The sequence below is a fragment of the Coenobita brevimanus genome, chromosome 39 (assembly GCF_032717465.1).
Source record: "Coenobita brevimanus isolate Jiangsu-jjx chromosome 39, ASM3271746v2, whole genome shotgun sequence".
Taxonomy (NCBI): Eukaryota; Metazoa; Arthropoda; class Malacostraca; order Decapoda; family Coenobitidae; genus Coenobita; species Coenobita brevimanus.
The window spans coordinates 14,923,476-14,940,495 of NC_136992.1; the positions used below are offsets into that span (position 1 = coordinate 14,923,476).

Consider the following 17,020-nt stretch of genomic DNA (forward strand, 5'->3'; position numbering starts at 1 on the left):
ATACTGGTATGCTTGCACCCAGTCGGCTTAAGGCGGGCCGAATACATTTGGTTCACAGACTACACACACATCCAAAGCCACTACAACACTGCAATCACACTCACACGCACTTCTCACCCTACATACAGTCTCTACCAGACAGCCTAAGCAACTGGATAGAGATACATTAGCTGTAGCATCCTTGCTTCAGTAGAAATAGGCTGGTCCTGCAGTGGACCTCAATGGCTGATGATATATATATATATATACAGGTTATATATACTGTATATATATATAATGTTTATATATATATATATATATATATATATATATACAGGGTGTAACAGAAGGTTATGTCATAACTTCACAGGGTGAATAATTGGGTTAATACAAGTATGATATGTTATATGACTGTGTTATTTTCAATAGTAATAAAGTTATGGCACTGGAATGTGGCTTACAGGTAAGGAATGTACAGTAAACCTCACATGTAAATAGCACCAAGGTATAACACATTTTGTGGGAAAACTGTGTTTCACTGACTCTGTGAACCATGTATTTGAATCACTGAGCACATCAATACGAGTCATGAAGCTTTAGTAATGAACCACATCATCTCAGTACCACAGAGTGTGGTCACAGTCAGGAACTGGTTCAACTTGACTGACAGTAGTCTTGGAGATACCATTTTTGTTTATGAACGTGGAATACACAGATATGCACTATATTTATGGGTTTTGTGATCGGAATGTGGTTGCGGCTGTTGAAGAATATCGTCGACGGTTTCCAAGACGACGAACTCCTGATCGACGAGTGTTTAATAATGTCCATCAAATGTGAGAGTCTGGATTGGTTCCTGGTGCGGGGAGATTTGTGGAATGTCCCCGACAGAGAAATAGGCACAGAGGAGGCACATTATGCGAATGATAGAGCGTGATCCACAAACCAGTACCCGACGACTTGCTGCCCGTCTACACACATCGCATATGACTGTTTGGCGAACACTGCACAGTGAGGAACTGTATCCGTATCATATTCAACGTGTACAACATCTGGAACCTGCAGACATGGATAGGCGACTAGAGTTTTGTCGGTGGTTTGTTGCACACCATCAACAGTGCCCCTACATTTTATTTACTGATGAGGCGCAGTTCACCCGTGAGGGAGTTCATAATACTAGGAACTCTCATGTTTGGGCACATGATAATCCGCACCCAATAGTCCAACATAATCACCAACGCCATTTTTCTGTGAATGTGTGGTGTGGTGTCATTGGAAACCAGTTAATTGGACCCTTCATCATGCAGGAGCGTCTGACAGGACGGGTTTATGCACAGTTTGTGGAACATGAGTTGCCAGCCATTCTTGAGGATGTTCCACTACAAACACAAGCACAGATGTACTTCCAGCATGATGGAGCACCCGCACATTATGCATTAATCGTGAGGAATTACCTAGACCAACACTTTCTTGCCCGATGGATTGGCCGTGGTGGCCCAGTGAGTTGGCCACCATGTTCCCCAGACCTCACCCCTTTAGACTTCCACATATGGGGATACATGAAGGAGCTGGTGTATGAACGTCCAGTAGACACACGAGATGATCTAGTACATCGGATATTTGATGCAGCGACACGTGTGAATGATCCTGCTGTTCTCCACACTGTTACAAGGTCGATGTTGCACCGTGTTGAGATGTGTATGCAAGAAGATAGTGGCCACTTTGAACACCTACTTAACTAACTCTTCCATAAGACTATAAAACCCATACACGTGTGTTACAATAAAGCTTGGTGTTACATGTGTGTTTTCCTCTACCTGTTTTACCTGTAAGCTACCTTCCAGTGCCATAACTTTGTTACTATTGAAAATAACACAAATAGTCATATAACATTTCATATTTGTGTTAACCCAATTATTCACCCTGTGAAGTTATGACATAACCTTCTGTTACACCCTGTATATATATATATATATATACTCCAGTTAATGATATGTTAATGGAATTCTTTATATGACCACATTACAGAATGCCTAAAGCTCCAGTTCAGAAGAAGCACCGTGTTCACAAGGAAGTGAGCCGTGTGTGCACCAAGCCAGGGGTGAAGGGAGCCAAGCCAGCACAACCAGTATCTTCACAGGGGCTGGTCTTCAACACAGATTTAGGGCAGCACATTTTAAAGAATCCACTTGTTATAAACTCCATGATTGAAAAAGCTGGACTGAAGACCACCGATACTGTTCTTGAGGTTTGTTCTTGTACCCCTTTGCTGACACTGATATAAAGCTTAGGGTTAGTAAATACTATGCCCTTTTTACACCATCTTAGCCTATAATTGCCATCTGTCCATTTTCAGCACTCAGTTGTGGACTAGAGTTCTAGAATAAGATGCTAGTCATGAAGAAATGTGATGGAGATGTAGAACCATGTATTGTCTTATTCTGCCAATAAGCTATGAAAAGTAAACTGCAGAAGGACGAAGATCTTTGGCAGGTTAAGGTTGAAGGACTACAGTACCACTGTAGTGTTTGCTAAATAATTTATGTACATTAAGGTTCGCCCTGCAGCGGTCCAAGAATTTCACCTCTTTGTATGGTGACTCTAGAGGTGAAATTTTTGGACTGTCGCTGGACAGACTACTGCAAAAGCATTTGCCAAGGATGTTTTCAGTAAGCAGGATTGAAAGTCAGTGTAGAGCTACTCAAGGTTGACTATATATAGTGACAATCCAAATGATTTCATGGAAGCCAGGAAGTTATTGAATGTTCCGGGTGGTAACCATATAACCAACCCATTCGTTTTCCTTGCACATGAGCAGGTAGGTTGTTGGAGGGTTAGTGCCCCTATCCATAAAACAGCTAACTAAAAAGACAAACATGGAGGCAGTTTGTCTGTGGCCACCCATTACAGAATTAAGACGTATAGCTATAGATACTGTAGATAGAAGTCTAGTGTAGCCCATACCTCTTTTTCTTTCTCCCATAGTGATCCAGATTTTACATAGAAATAAGTTTGAAGGAAGTTATGAACAGAATCAGATCATTTGGGATCTAACCTTTTCATGCAACTTGTATTCTTCCATTATAGCCTTGACATAACTGTATCCTAACCCCACTTGTATTGCATCCTTTGCATTTTTAAAGGCTCGAACATGCTTCCGTGTGTAGGCTTTGGTCACCTGATGGTGGCTGTCCATGCTACTCAGTCTCTTGCAGCATCCCTATTGAGTCTCTTATCCCTGAGGTCGCGCTCAATGACCTCATCGCAGGTCTTTTTCGGTCTACCACGTGCAACCCTATGCCTAAAGTTAACACTTCTCACTTGCTGCACACAATTGTCATCCCCCAACTTCTTCACATGCCCAAACCACCTCAGTCTACCCCTCCTCATCACAACACCAATACACACCAGTCTCATCGTACCTCTTAATTCTTCCAGCATAAAGCTAGTAAACCTAGCCCCTTCAGGCCTCTCACTCAAGGACGCACTGCACATCCACTAATCATTGTCATTTCTGTACGTTTGAGCCCATGAATATCCTCTTTCTTTGCTGCCCAGGTCCCACCACCATACATCATCACACTCCTAACACATGCTGCACACAAAGATCCTATATTATGGAGAGAGAGTCCTCTAACTGTCTGGAGAGGCATCAGCTCCCAAAACTTCCTCCAGCCACTCTCACTGTAGCCACAGAGCTAGCTCCAGTCCCATCTCCAGCACCTAACATGTCTCCCAAACAACAAAGCTCTTCCACACACTCAAGAGACTCACCAGCAAGATCAATCCCCTCACGCCCGACAATCTCCACCTGCTCTCCCCAACGTACTACACACATGAAATCAGAATCATCTTGCAGTCAACCTCCAACACCACCACATCTCTCATGCACCCACCATTCACAAACACTGCACAAGATGGAACCACTTCCCACTCCCTTGTGGCAAACCGCACATGGCCACTCTCCTTCTTTGACAGTACTGTACTGCCACCAGCCTTAGATACCATCATCCTTGTTTTATCTTTACTTTCAAGCCCTTGTGTCCCATACCATCTCTCCACTTCCTAAATCTTTCCCTTGCTTTCATTTCATTTTCTGCAGTCAAAATCAAATCATAAGCGTACGACATCTCCCACAAGGGTCCACTTCCGAAGTCTCATGAGAGGGCTTCAGGTACCGCAGTAAACAATGAGAGGCTTAAGACTGACTCCTGATGCACACCAACATTCACAGACAACTCATCACTCAACTCTCCATTTAGGCATTCACTCCTACCTGGGTGCAAGCACTCACATACATAGCCATGACCACCCTAACCGACCACTCCATGATCCCAGGCCCACTACACCACCTCCCTAGGGACTATCAAAAGCCTTTTCCAAGTCAGCAAAAACAAAGTATAGATCCCTTTTCTTGAGAAACTTATCAGAGACTTTTCATTAACGACATAGAGAATTACAAACTTTTTAGCACAAGTAACTAGGCTGTAGTTTTATAGAAGACCATTCAATGCAAGTACAGTATAACATTTCTGGAGTACATTACCATGTGTGGTGACAAGACATGATTTTTTTGGATGCTAATAGACCTTTCTGTGCCAGTTGCCTTAACCCTGAAAGGGGTAGCCAAAAATATATTGTGTCAATGTTGCCCTGTCCTTTGCCATTTGGCTGCCCTCCCTCCAGCTCATCCCTTCTTCTCGCATATATCTCTCCACTCCATCCCTCCATCTTTTCCTTCGTCTACTTAACCCTCTCCCCTCCACCTCACAGACATACACTCTTCTAGCCCTTTTTTCATTCCACAGTGCCAATCTATCGTATAGTATTTCTCTTCATGCATTCAGTCACATCCAGATCACAATAACAATCTTTCACTTCCCCATTTGTCTGTCTGTCTCTCCATATAAATCCATGCATATGGTAATATTTAGTGATGTCATTATGTGGGCACTATGAAGACTGTACCCAGCAATAGAGTAGTGTTCTAGTGAAGTTCAAATGTAAAAAATATTCAGAAACAAGTACCAGAAAGTGTTTTATATGCCACCTTTATTTTATTCATTTATTTATTTATTTTTTAGTTCCACAGTGATATGCTAAAAAAAAAAAAAAAAAAAAAAAAAAAATCATATATAGTTGCATTGCCAGTTAAAGCTGATTTGGTAGTGGTTCCCAGTTTACTAATTGGCTGGAAAAACTCATGATATTTTTAAAATCATCCATTTGTATATCAGCCCTCCTCTCGGACTAGTGTTGGAAAGTGTGTGAATGGGTTTGCATACCAAGGATGAGATTGCAGGGTGGAATTCCATATGAAAGTGTGTTGAGCATCATTCTAATCTTATTTCTCACGTAAAGATGTGATGAAGTAGGATCCAGATACAAAGAAAAAGCATAAAAGGAAGACAGCTATGAAACATTATGCCTCGTAAAATGGGCCACACATCTTTTAGGAGATCGAAAATCTGGTGCTTCTTATAGTCAAAGCCTTCTTTTCATATTGTTTTCTTAGTAGATGCATTTCATGCCATTGGCTACTAAGTTAAAAGGGTTAAACCCATGTCATGTACACTATCTCCCTACATACTTCATTCATCCATTTTATTGTGGCTGTCAGGCAGTTTTTTGAATGCCTCACTTAGCCTTCTAACATCACTGAGACACTGGATAATTTAAAATATTATTATTTTTAGCAGGTAATTTTGAGAAGGATGAAAAGACTTTTCCTATGTAAATACTGTTGTCTACAAAGGAGCAGACTCCATAAGGTATTTAGCTGTGGTACTTATCTGTAACTTGGCCTTTGAGCCAGTGGTGGGTTGTTCACCCACTTTTCTGAGATACAGTACCACTGCATCATCCATGGCACCACAGTAACTTCCTCTAGGTCTTACCCAAGGTAGTTATTTTATCACCCAGCCGACAAATGGTGGGTGGATAAATTGCATATTTTATATCAGATGTTTGACATTTTTGTTGCCATGGAAGGCTAAAGGTTCTTGTTTCCTGTTGTTAATATATGGTCTGATTTGTCAGGTTGGTCCAGGAACTGGTAACATGACAGCAAAGTTGTTGGAGCGAGCCAAGCGAGTGGTGGCGTGTGAGGTGGACCCCAGAATGGTGGCAGAACTGCACAAGAGGTTCATCTCCACATCACTGCACTCCAAGCTGGACATAAGGATTGGAGATGTTCTAAAAGCAGACCTTCCTGCTTTTGATATTTGTGTGGCTAACTTGCCATACCAGGTCTGTAAAAGGAGGAGTATGATTTGTTACATCGTCATCATCATCATCAGGTCCAGTTTTCAGTGTTCATATTGAGTTTGGGAGATCTTGAGCAACACTCATTAATTTGATACCTATCCATCCATCTGTCTGTTGCCAGACACCTCAATCTCATAAAGGGTGACCACAAACAAATGGCCTCGATGTCGCCCTGAGTCCTGCCATTTCACTGCCCTCCCCGCAGCTCATACCCCCCTCTCTCATATACCTCTCCATCCCTTCATCTCATCCTTGGCCTCCCCCTCCACCTCACACTTACAAGCACTGCTCACCCTACATTTTGTCAGGTTGATAGATGTAAGAACTGAGTCTTTTATGCATTAAAAACAACAGATGTGTTTTTACCCCAGTCAGAGATACGAGCCAAGTCAGACATTGGGTGTGCCATAGCGTCATCCCTTGTTTGCTGAAGTAAATGCCGAGATTGACGTTGCAGGAACCGAATGGAAAGGTGAAGGGTGGAATCATCAGTGTATGAGTGGATAGGGGTTAATGTACAGCTTAGAAGGTCATTGATGAATAGAAGGAAGAGAGTTGGTGATAGGACAGAGCCCTGAGGAACATCACTGTTGATAGATCTAGGAGAAGAACAACAGCAGCTGTAGAATGACCAGAAAGGAAGCTGTAAATGAAGGCACAGATAGAAGGATAGAAACCATAAGTAGGCAGTTTGGAAATTCAACATTTATGCCAGACTCAATTGAAAGCCTTGAGATGTCAAGTACAATGGCAAAGCTTTCACCAAAGTCCGAAGAAGAGGATGACCAGGAGTCCGGAAGGTAGGCAAGAAGATCGCCAGTGGAGCGTCCCTGACAGAACCCATACTGACGATCAGAAAGAAGGTTGTGATAGGAAAGATGCTTTAAAAATTTTATGTTAAGAATACACTCGATAACTTTTGAGACACAGGATGTCAAAGCAGTTGGGCAATAGTTAGAGGGTTGGAAATGGTTATCCTTCTTTGGGACTGTATGAATGAGAGCAACTTCTAGGAAGAAGGAAAAGTACAAGTTGATAGACAAAGGCAAAAGAGTTTACTTAGGCAGGTTGTAAGGACAGAAGCACAGTTCTTGAGGACAACAAGAGGGACCTCAGTAGGCCCATATGCCATGTTAGTAATGAGGCCAATTATGGCAAAAAATACATCAGCTGAAGAAATTTTAATGTCAGCCATGAGGAAGTCAGTGGGGGGAAGTGATGGAGGAACAGCACTGGAATCATCTAAGGTGGAATTGGAGGGATGATGAGATAGTGGTTTTGGAAGGGGACTTAACTGGTCATATAGGTAAAGCAGCACAAGGTTATGAAGGAGGACATGGGGGATGTGCATATGATATAAGGAATGCGGAAGGGGAAAGGATACTCGAGTTTGGGGAGGCTACGGACATGATTGTGTGTAACATATTTTAGGAAAGGTGGAATTGGAGGGATGATGAGATAGTGGTTTTGGAAGGGGACTTAACTGGTCATATGTGGATGGTGAACTAAGTGAATTTTTCTCTTTGAGAGTTGGTTTGAAACAGGGATGTGTCATGTCTCCATGGTTGTTCAATCTGTACATGGATGGGGTAATAAAAGAGGTACAAGGTAGGGTAGTGGATGTTGGAGTGGCCCTGGTGAGAGAGGATAGTGTTTGGAAACTCCCTGTACTGTTGTTTGCAGATGATACTGTGTTGTTGAGTGAAGACGAAGGGGAGCTGCAAGGTTTGGTGGATGAGTTTGAGAGAGTGTGTAAGAAATGGAATCTAAACATGAATGTAGGGAAGAGTAAAGTAATGGTCTTTGAGAGAGGTGAAGTTAGTGAATGTACAGTGAGGTTGAATGGTGAGGAATTGGAAAATGTCAGTACGTTTAAGTATTTGGGTAGTGTGATGAGTAAGGATGGAGGTTTGGAGGGTGAAGTGCTTGAAAGGGTACAGCAGGGAAGAAAGGTTGCTGGTTCCTTGAAAGCAGTGATAAGAAACAGGGAAGTGAGCATGGAAGTGAAAAAGTTACTACATGACAGTATTGTGATACCAACTCTAACGTACGGAAGTGAAGCTTGGACATTGTTGGAAGGACACAAGTCAAGAGTGAGAGCAGTGGAAATGAGTTATTTAAGAGGAGCCTGTGGAGTCACGTGGAGAGACAGGCTGATGAATGAGGATATAAAGGAGCGTTGTGGTGTGGATGTGGATGTGATAGGAAGCGTTATGAGGAACACACTGAGGTGGTTTGGCCATGTGGAGAGGATGGAGGGTGAAAGACTGACGAAGAGAGTGTATGTGAGTGAGGTGGAGGGGGGAAGAGGGAGGGGGAGGCTGAGGATGAGATGGAGGGATGGGGTGGAGAGGTATATGAGAGAGGGGGGTGTGAGCTGGGAGCAGGGCAGTGAAATGGCGGTGGACAGGGCGACTTGGAGGCGAGTTGTTTGTGGCCACCCCAAACGGGATTGAGGCGTCTGGCAATAGATAGATAGATAGAAAGTAGGTTAATTATGTATGAGTCTGGGGGAAATAGCAGTCAGATATATTATTTTCTGGTTTGGAGGGCTGATAGGAGGTTAGTGAGGGATGTTAAAGTTATTGGAAGTGAGGAGTGTGTGCAACAGCACAAACTATTGATTTGTGATATGGTGCTTAAAGAACAAGTGATGAAAAAGAGGACTTATGTACCTAGGAGGAAAATATGGAAGCTGAAAAACCAAGTAGTAAGGGATGCCTTCTGTAGGGAGATGGGGAGAGTGGTGGCTGAACAGGGAGCTGTAGACAGAGGTGTTAATGAACAGTACAGAGCCCTCAAGAACAATCTCTTGAGAGTTACTGATGTAATATGCAGGTGGACAAGAGGACCACCAAGACATAAAGTAACTTGGTGGTGGGATGAGGGTGTAGAAGCTGCAGTTAAGGAGAAAAGAAGGCTTTTTCCAGGAATGGAAGAAGGGTGGTTGTAAGGAGGAATACTTGGCTGCCAAGCGTAGGGCTAGAAGAGAGGTATACAGGACGAAGTCTGAGTCACAGAGACTTTTACATGATAACCTAAATCATGGGAAAAGGAAAAATATGATATTTAAGGTGGCAAATCAGATGAAGAGGGATAATCAGGATATCATAGATGAGCAGTGTGTGAAGAATGATGAAGGAAGGGTAGTAGTGAACAGTGAGGATATTAAAGATGCATGGAGAGAGCATTATAACCGGTTGTTGAATGAGGAGTTTGACTGGGCCAGGGAAGGTTTGGAGCCAGCAGATCCAGTGTCTGGCCCTTGGCCTTTGATTGATACTGCTACTGTGAGTGAGGCAATAGGCAGGATGAGGGTGGGGAAGGCAGCAGGTGTGTCTGGTTTGACTGCCGAAATGTTGAAGGCCTCAGGAGATATAGGGGTGAGGTTAGTCACTGACCTGATAAATAGGATTATTTATGAGTGTGTTGTCCCAGATGATTGGCTGAAGAGTGTAATTGCAAATGTGTATAAAGGGAAGGGTGATGCCCTGGAAAGAGGAAATTATAGGGGTATAAAGCTTTTAGATCAGATATTTAAGGTAATGGAGAGAGTTTTAGAAGGTATGATTAGAGAAAGTGAATATAAATGAGATGCAGTTTGGGTTTATGCAAGGTAGGGGGACCACTGATGCCATATTCATTGTTCGACGGCTTCAGGAATAATATATTGGTAAGAAAAGGGATCTGTATTTTGTTTTTGTTGATTTGGAAAAGGCCTTTGACAGAGTCCCTAGAGAGGTGGTGAAGTGGGCAATGAGAAAGCTTGGCTTGGAGGAGTGGCTGGTTAGGGTGGTTTTGGCTATGTACGTGGGTGCTCACACACAGGTAAGAGTGAGTGGAGATTTGAGTGATGAGTTTTCCGTGAACATTGGTGTGCACCAGGGGTCAGTTTTGAGTCCCATGTTGTTTATCATGGTACTTGAAGCCCTTTCACTTGACTTCAGAAACGGGCTCCCGTGGGAGATGTATGCTGATGACTTGGTGTTGATTGCAGAGAACAAAAGGGAGACAGAGGAAAGGTTTAGGAAGTGGAGAGATGGTATAGGGCACAAAGGCTTAAGGGTAAGTGTGGATAAAACAAAAGTGATGATATCTAGGGTTGGTGGCGGTACTGTCAAAGATGAGGGAGAGTGGCCATGTGCAGTTTGCCACAAGGGCGTGGGAAGTAATTCCATCTTGTGCGATGTTTGTGATAAATGGGTGCACAGGAGATGTAGTGGTATCAGAGGTAGACTGCGAGATAATGCTGATTTTACGTGTGCGGCGTGTCGAGGAGAGCAGGTGGAGATTGTCAGGCATGAAAGGAAAGGATTGAAGTTGCTGGTGAATCTCTTGAGTGCGTGGAAGAGTTATGTTATTTGGGAGACATGTTGTGTGCTGGAGGTGGGGCTGGAACTAGCTCTGTGGCTAGGGTGAGAAGTGGTTGGAAGAAGTTGAGGGAGCTCTTGCCTCTCCTGACATTGAGAGGACTCTCCCTACGTGCTAAGGGGTCTTTGTATTCAGCATGCGTTAGGAGTGTAATGCTGTATGGTACTGAGACCTGGTCAGTAAAGGAGAAGGATATTTGCAGGCTGAGATGTACAGAAATGACAATGATTAGGTGGATGTGTAGTGTGTCCCTGTGTGCAAGGTCTGGGGGCCTCGGTTTACGATGGAAGAGTTGAGAGGTAGGATGGGACTGGAGTGTATTGGTGTTGTGATGAGGAGAGGTAGATTGAGATGGTGTGGGCATGTGGAAAGGATGGGGGATGATAATCTGGGTGAGGAAGGTGAAATGTGTTAATATTGGGGGGTGGGGTTATGAGGGGTAGACCAAGAAAGACATGGGATGAGGTCATTAAGTGTGACCTCAGGGTTAAGGGACTGAACAGGGAGGCTGCAATAGATCATGCAGCATGGAGAGCTGCCATTAGGCGACCAAGGCCGACGCATGCAAGCATGTTGGAACCTTTAAAAATAAAATGAAATGAAGTAGAAGAAGTAGCAACAGAGCCATTAGTGTAGAAAAGAGGAGGGAAAGACGATGAAGTAAAGTTGTCAGAAAGGTTTTTGGCGAGGTGCCAGAAAGAGCGGTACATCAGACTCCACTTCCCCTAGACAGCTGTCAAGAGTGCCACTCACCTTTCACTCGAGCAATAGTTCTGATCTTTGGAGTATCACTCTAATGTGGAGCGCCCTCACCCCACCACCAGAACTGGCATGTCTCACTGCCGTGATGGGAAGCGACTTTTCTCGAACTGTCAGCTTTATGGAGCGGAAGCCCAGCTCACATCCCATGGACATCAGGCAGTCCAGACCAAGAAGATGGGGATCTTCTGTCTCAGCTACATAGACTGGAAGTGTGGCCTCTTGCCCTGCCACTTCAATCCAGACATCCAAGGGTCCCCTCAATTCTGTTCAGTGCCCAGTTATGCCACACAGTTGTCATGATTCCTCAGGCAGATACTGATGATGTAACATGTCAGGCCTCACAAAAGTCTGCTCTGAGGCTGAATCAGTCACCAGGGAACACTTCTTGCTCTCTATCCTTCCATCTACCTGCACGCTGTCAGTCGCAGTTCTCTTGCATTTTCTTGGTGGTGGGGCTACTTTGTGAAAAGCTGATTGTTAGCTGCTCCATAACGCCAGTCTCCGCTAGTTTTGCACATCTTTTGGGTTGTCTGCAGCCTTCTTATCCTCGTTTTTCTTTGGGCACTCGGAACTGAAGTGTCCCACCTCACCACATGTTCAACACCCTCTTGTTACAATCGTAAATTTCCTTTCACTGTTCTGTTCTTGCTTCTTCTTCCAGTTGTAACAATCCCCCTTCTTGTGACCCGGCTTCCCGCAGAACCAGCAACCTCCTCTGGTCTTCTATTCCCTCTTCCACTTGTAGCGGTCCTCTTTCCTATGTCCTGGCTTTTCACAGTACTAGTTACTTCTTTCATGTTTTTCCACTTCATGTAGCTGTCCCTTTCTTGCCTTGAATCCTGCATTATGCATTATGACCTGCCTGAAAAATGGACGAACTGGATTGACATAGGGCTCAAAATACAGATCCCTGGCTAGTACCTCTTGCATGCTTCTGGGCTGTGCCTGCTTCACTTGCACTTTCAACTCTGCACGGTCAAGCGCATCAGTGAACTGGTCACTCAGAAGAATAGCCAACAGGTTAGGTGCTGCTTCAGGATATGCCTTGTGTGCTGTACTCTCCAGGTCATGAGCAAGCTGCTGGAGGGATTTGCCTCAAGTCCATACACAGGTCAGGAATCTTGCCCTGTAAACTTCAGTCTGGTACATGATCCCATATCTGCATTTCAGCACTTCTACTGGGGACTGATAACTCTTCCCCACTTCAACTGACATCTGCCCAAGAATCTCCATTGCTGCACCCTTAAGGCTAGTAGCAAGCTGCACTGCCCTCTGCCCATCATTCTGATAGGTCCTCTTCACTGCCCTTTGCCTATCGTTCTGATCAGCAAGTAAGGCAAACTCCGCACGGTAAGCTTCCCAAGATACTCAATCATCAGATTCTTGAGGTTTCTTTTTAATTGGACCCCCATTATAGCCATGCACTTCACTGGTTTGGGGCCTAAAAATTGGCACCTTAATTAAGTCCAGGACTTAAAACTCATACATTCTGATTTTTCAACTCTGTAATGCTTCTTTTAGATGCTTGGGATCAGTCAAAGTTCACCATACATTGTCCATTCTTGTTTATATAATCCCTGCACACTAACCTTAGGCTCAGCTGTGCAATATTTCTCTACATCCTCAATTCTCTCACAAATTATCTTCACATGGTTGACTGCATGCTTCAGATGGCCATTTACGTGCTGTCTGTATTCCATCACTATTCCCTCACTAATCTTCGACTGGTCGTCTACATGCTGTCTGCACTCCATCACTTTATTGCTTACCTTACATTTCTGCTGCGGTAGCTCAGCATATGCTTCCTCTTTCAACTGTTGTTGTTCTTCCTTCATTTCTTCCATAAAAGCATCTAGCTGTCCCTTCATTCTGTTGTAACTCCTTTTCTTGCTCCTGTAATGCTTCTTGAAGCTGTCCATAGTGCTCCTTTTGTTCTTCACTTTGTACTTGTAGTTGTTCTCTGAGTTCTTTCTGTCCTTTATTGTGTGCTTGTAGCTGTACACTTTGTGCTTGTAGTTGTTTACTGAGTTCTTTCTTGAGCTCTGTCTGGCATTCATTCTGTGCTTGCAATAGCTTCATGATTGCAAATAGAGATGACTCCTCCCACCTAGCTTGGCCTCTTGTCTGTACACCTTCTGCCTTCATGTCGAAGGTTAGATTCACTGCAGCACTTTCTAATAACCCACACTCCTGACACCACTGTTATGTCTCCATCCCACACTGCCACAGCCTCCAACAGCAGTATTTCAGCATAGGAAGGACATTGCTCAGTGAGTTGTTCTTTGTATGGTCAGCCTTTTGGTGTGCAACAACAAGATCAGCTGAGGTGGGGTAAATAAACACTGGCTTCTCAAGTTTGCAGTCTTTATTCACCAAGTAATTACACTTATAGCTTGCCAACTAAACTTCACTGTTTTCACAAGTACCGGAGCTCTGCAATCTGCGCTGACACTGAGCTAAACTCAAATTGAACTGAAACTAAACTGACTCCCCTAGCAGGGTTGCCAGATTTTTTTGATCGAGTTATCGTACTGATGTTTCAAAATTATCATCGTTTTTCCACCCAAATTATCGTAAAAATGTAGGATGCCTGTGAAAATTATCGTATATTTTTTCTGCTACTACTACACTACACTCTACAGTAATATGATGATGATTAAATAAATGATGGAGTTCTTACCAACACAACATGTCTTCAATGGTGTTTTAAATTTATATAAACAGCATAAGCAATGTTGGGTCTGGTTAGTACTTGGATGGGTGACCGCCTGGGAACACCAGATGCTGTTGGCATAACGTTCTCCCTACGTGTCAAGTGGGGTTGGTGGAGGATTAGTGCCCGTCCCTGTAAAACAATTAATTCTGAGCCTTGGCCACCCCGTTTGGGATACGTGGCGTCTGGCAATGGATGAATGAATGAAATTAGTCTCATGTAATAAAAAAGAAAAAAATGGAAATTCATAAGTTTTGATATATGTAATGGCTAATATAAATACTGTATACAGCAGGTATCATTTAAGGGAGGATTTTATAACAATATTCAGTTTAGAAAAGTTAAATTCATCAAAATTTATCAAATAAAACAAACAATTCCTCTACACTATTACAAATCACTGATTACACAAGATACTTTTAGGTAATTCTTTCTTGGTATCAAAATAAATATTTCTTTTATACTGTATAGTACTTCACGGTGACGACTGACGAACATCAAACCGTAACAGTCAACCGTCAATGTGATTAAAAATAAAATAACACCAAGACTCAATGCTTTGAGGTCACTTGCTCATACAACATTCGGACACAACAAAGAAACCACCACCACAGTGTACAAACAATACATACGTTCAGTGATGAATTATGCAAGCCCTGCCTGGGCTTCTAACCTCACCAAAACACACTACAACACTCTACAGACCATACAGAACAAGGCCCTAAGAATAATCACAGGCTGCACAGCTACTACACCCACAGACCACCTACATCAAGAAACCAAAGTCCTCAAAGTCAAGGATCACCTAGACATGAGAGGCACCCAGTTTCTTGCTGCAGCCTCCACAAACCCACAACATCCACTACAGTACATGGCAGCACATCCGCCCACACCAAGGAACATCAAAACAACACCCAGCACACAATACCATACACAAATACTGTCATCTCTCCCCCCTCAGACCAGCTTCCAGAAGCATATCCACACTCAGATCACTCGCTGCTCCATTCAGTGACTTAAAGACAACACACAGCTTCATGCATGGCCTCCTGACATCCACCCTTCTGAATCCTATCTTCCTCGTGAGGACAGGGTCCACCTGGCCAGGCTGAGATGTGGGCACCATCCAGCCCTCTTAAGCTACCAGAAGAGGCTGGATGACTCCGTTGCTGATGCCTGTCCAGGATGCAACACAGCACCCCATACTATTAAGCACATTATGGAAGACTGCATTGCACACAATCACCTACGCCAACAGCACAACATACACTCTTTGAGAGCTCTGTGGGAAAGCCGGTCTCGGCCATGGCCTTCCTAAGGGACTCGGGGCTGTTTGGCCAGACTGCCTAGGGAACACCTACTACTACTACTACTACTACTACTACCGTCAATGTGACTCGAAATGTGCCTGTACATTTCGTTCAGTACAAGTACAACAAACCTAGCTATCTCAAAAACATTTACCCTATGTGCACTAAGGAAAATTTCGACTTCTTATTTTACACATAACATACTATCCATGGAAAAGATTTACTCTTGATGAAAAGGCTTTTATTATTATCATTTTAAAAAAATTAAAACTCTTATGCCATAAAACTGAATTATCGTACAAAACATACGATAATGATAAAAGGTATCGTACATCGTATCTGAGGCAATTTAATCGTACATGTACGATAATTATCATACGAATGGCAACCCTGTCCCCCAGGCTCCTCCACCTTCTTATATAACCTTCCATGCTTCTCTAGTATTCTAGGACATGCTGGTACCTGCCCCTAGCAACAACAGTTTCCAAATCTGAGATATCCAAACCATGCCAGAGTTTTCTTAAATTACATAACACCCTAAATGCTTTAGCATACAGACTGAAAAAATTACATAGTTTAACAGTCACATAAATAAAACGTTATTGAGAAAAAGAGCACAAAAATTAACCTCCGTGCACGATGATGTGTTTGTCGTCATATGGGTGAGGCTGACTATACTCGTTGATGCTTTTGGCGTCATTAAAACATAAAAACTTTCGTCAGAGGAAAAGTTTTCAGCCGATCGGCATAATTTTTGGAGGCATCATAGTTTCCCTGCACCTTGTCAAAAGTAATGAGTTGGCAGCTGTGGGTCTTGATACCAGCAAGAGAGCGGACAGGTTATTCAGTACCAAATGAGCTGTGAGTGGGGAAGGTTCTGTCCCTTTAAATGTCTACTCTTACTCCCGTCCAGGTCGTGCAACACATTTCACTATACCCGTAGTGCTTGTGTATAGTGTTTGGGCACTGTTGTGATTAGATTTGGTGTTTGCAATAGGAAATTTGGTGTTTGTGAATCAATCTTGGTTGTTATCAGCCGTTGGCCTGACGAAGATTATGCTACTGTTTCTAATCTACTACACTGCCTATACCGTGCACCAAATGTGAGTATTCAGTTATAATAATAGTGACAGTGAATCATGTGAATATAGTGTGCATATCAAGTGTACAAAGAATTGGTGAAATACGTGCAGTAGCTTAGAGATAGGCAGGAAACCGCCCTACAGTCATGACACGGCATGGGAGCACCTTAGTCTTTTGTACTGTATTTTTCTCGAAAACTATGAGGCCTAGGATCACCGTTGTGGGCTCAAATGAAAGCCAGTTAAATTCTGCATAGGATGATACAATAAAAACATAACAGTGGCATGAAAAGTTTTTGACTAGAGCTCCCCGAATAAAAAAATCTGTTGTCTGTTGGAAATGGTTTTACTTTTTTGCTTATTACCCGAACACCGTACCTTGTATCAAACTGGGACCTCCAGGATTCGAAAGCTAATAAAATTATCTTTCCAGTGGTGGTATAACATAATTATAGAGATTGAGTAGTAAACATTCGACTTATGATGTTGGGTAGTAAAATGTGTGCTCTTGAATGTTTATTCACACGCCCTACCGT

The 17,020-nt window shown here is 43.2% G+C and overlaps 1 protein-coding gene across 1 annotated transcript in view; it reads left to right on the forward strand.

Annotated features, from left to right (window-relative positions):
• Window positions 1-17,020, forward strand: part of LOC145396866 (dimethyladenosine transferase) — a 91,200-nt gene that overhangs the window by 18,114 nt on the left and 56,066 nt on the right. Inside the window, exons 2-3 of the mRNA XM_080270154.1 lie at window positions 2,008-2,227; window positions 6,019-6,228. Coding sequence (XP_080126280.1) covers window positions 2,009-2,227; window positions 6,019-6,228 — 429 coding nt within the window. The 5' untranslated portion in view covers window position 2,008. The remainder of the gene's footprint in view (window positions 1-2,007; window positions 2,228-6,018; window positions 6,229-17,020) is intronic.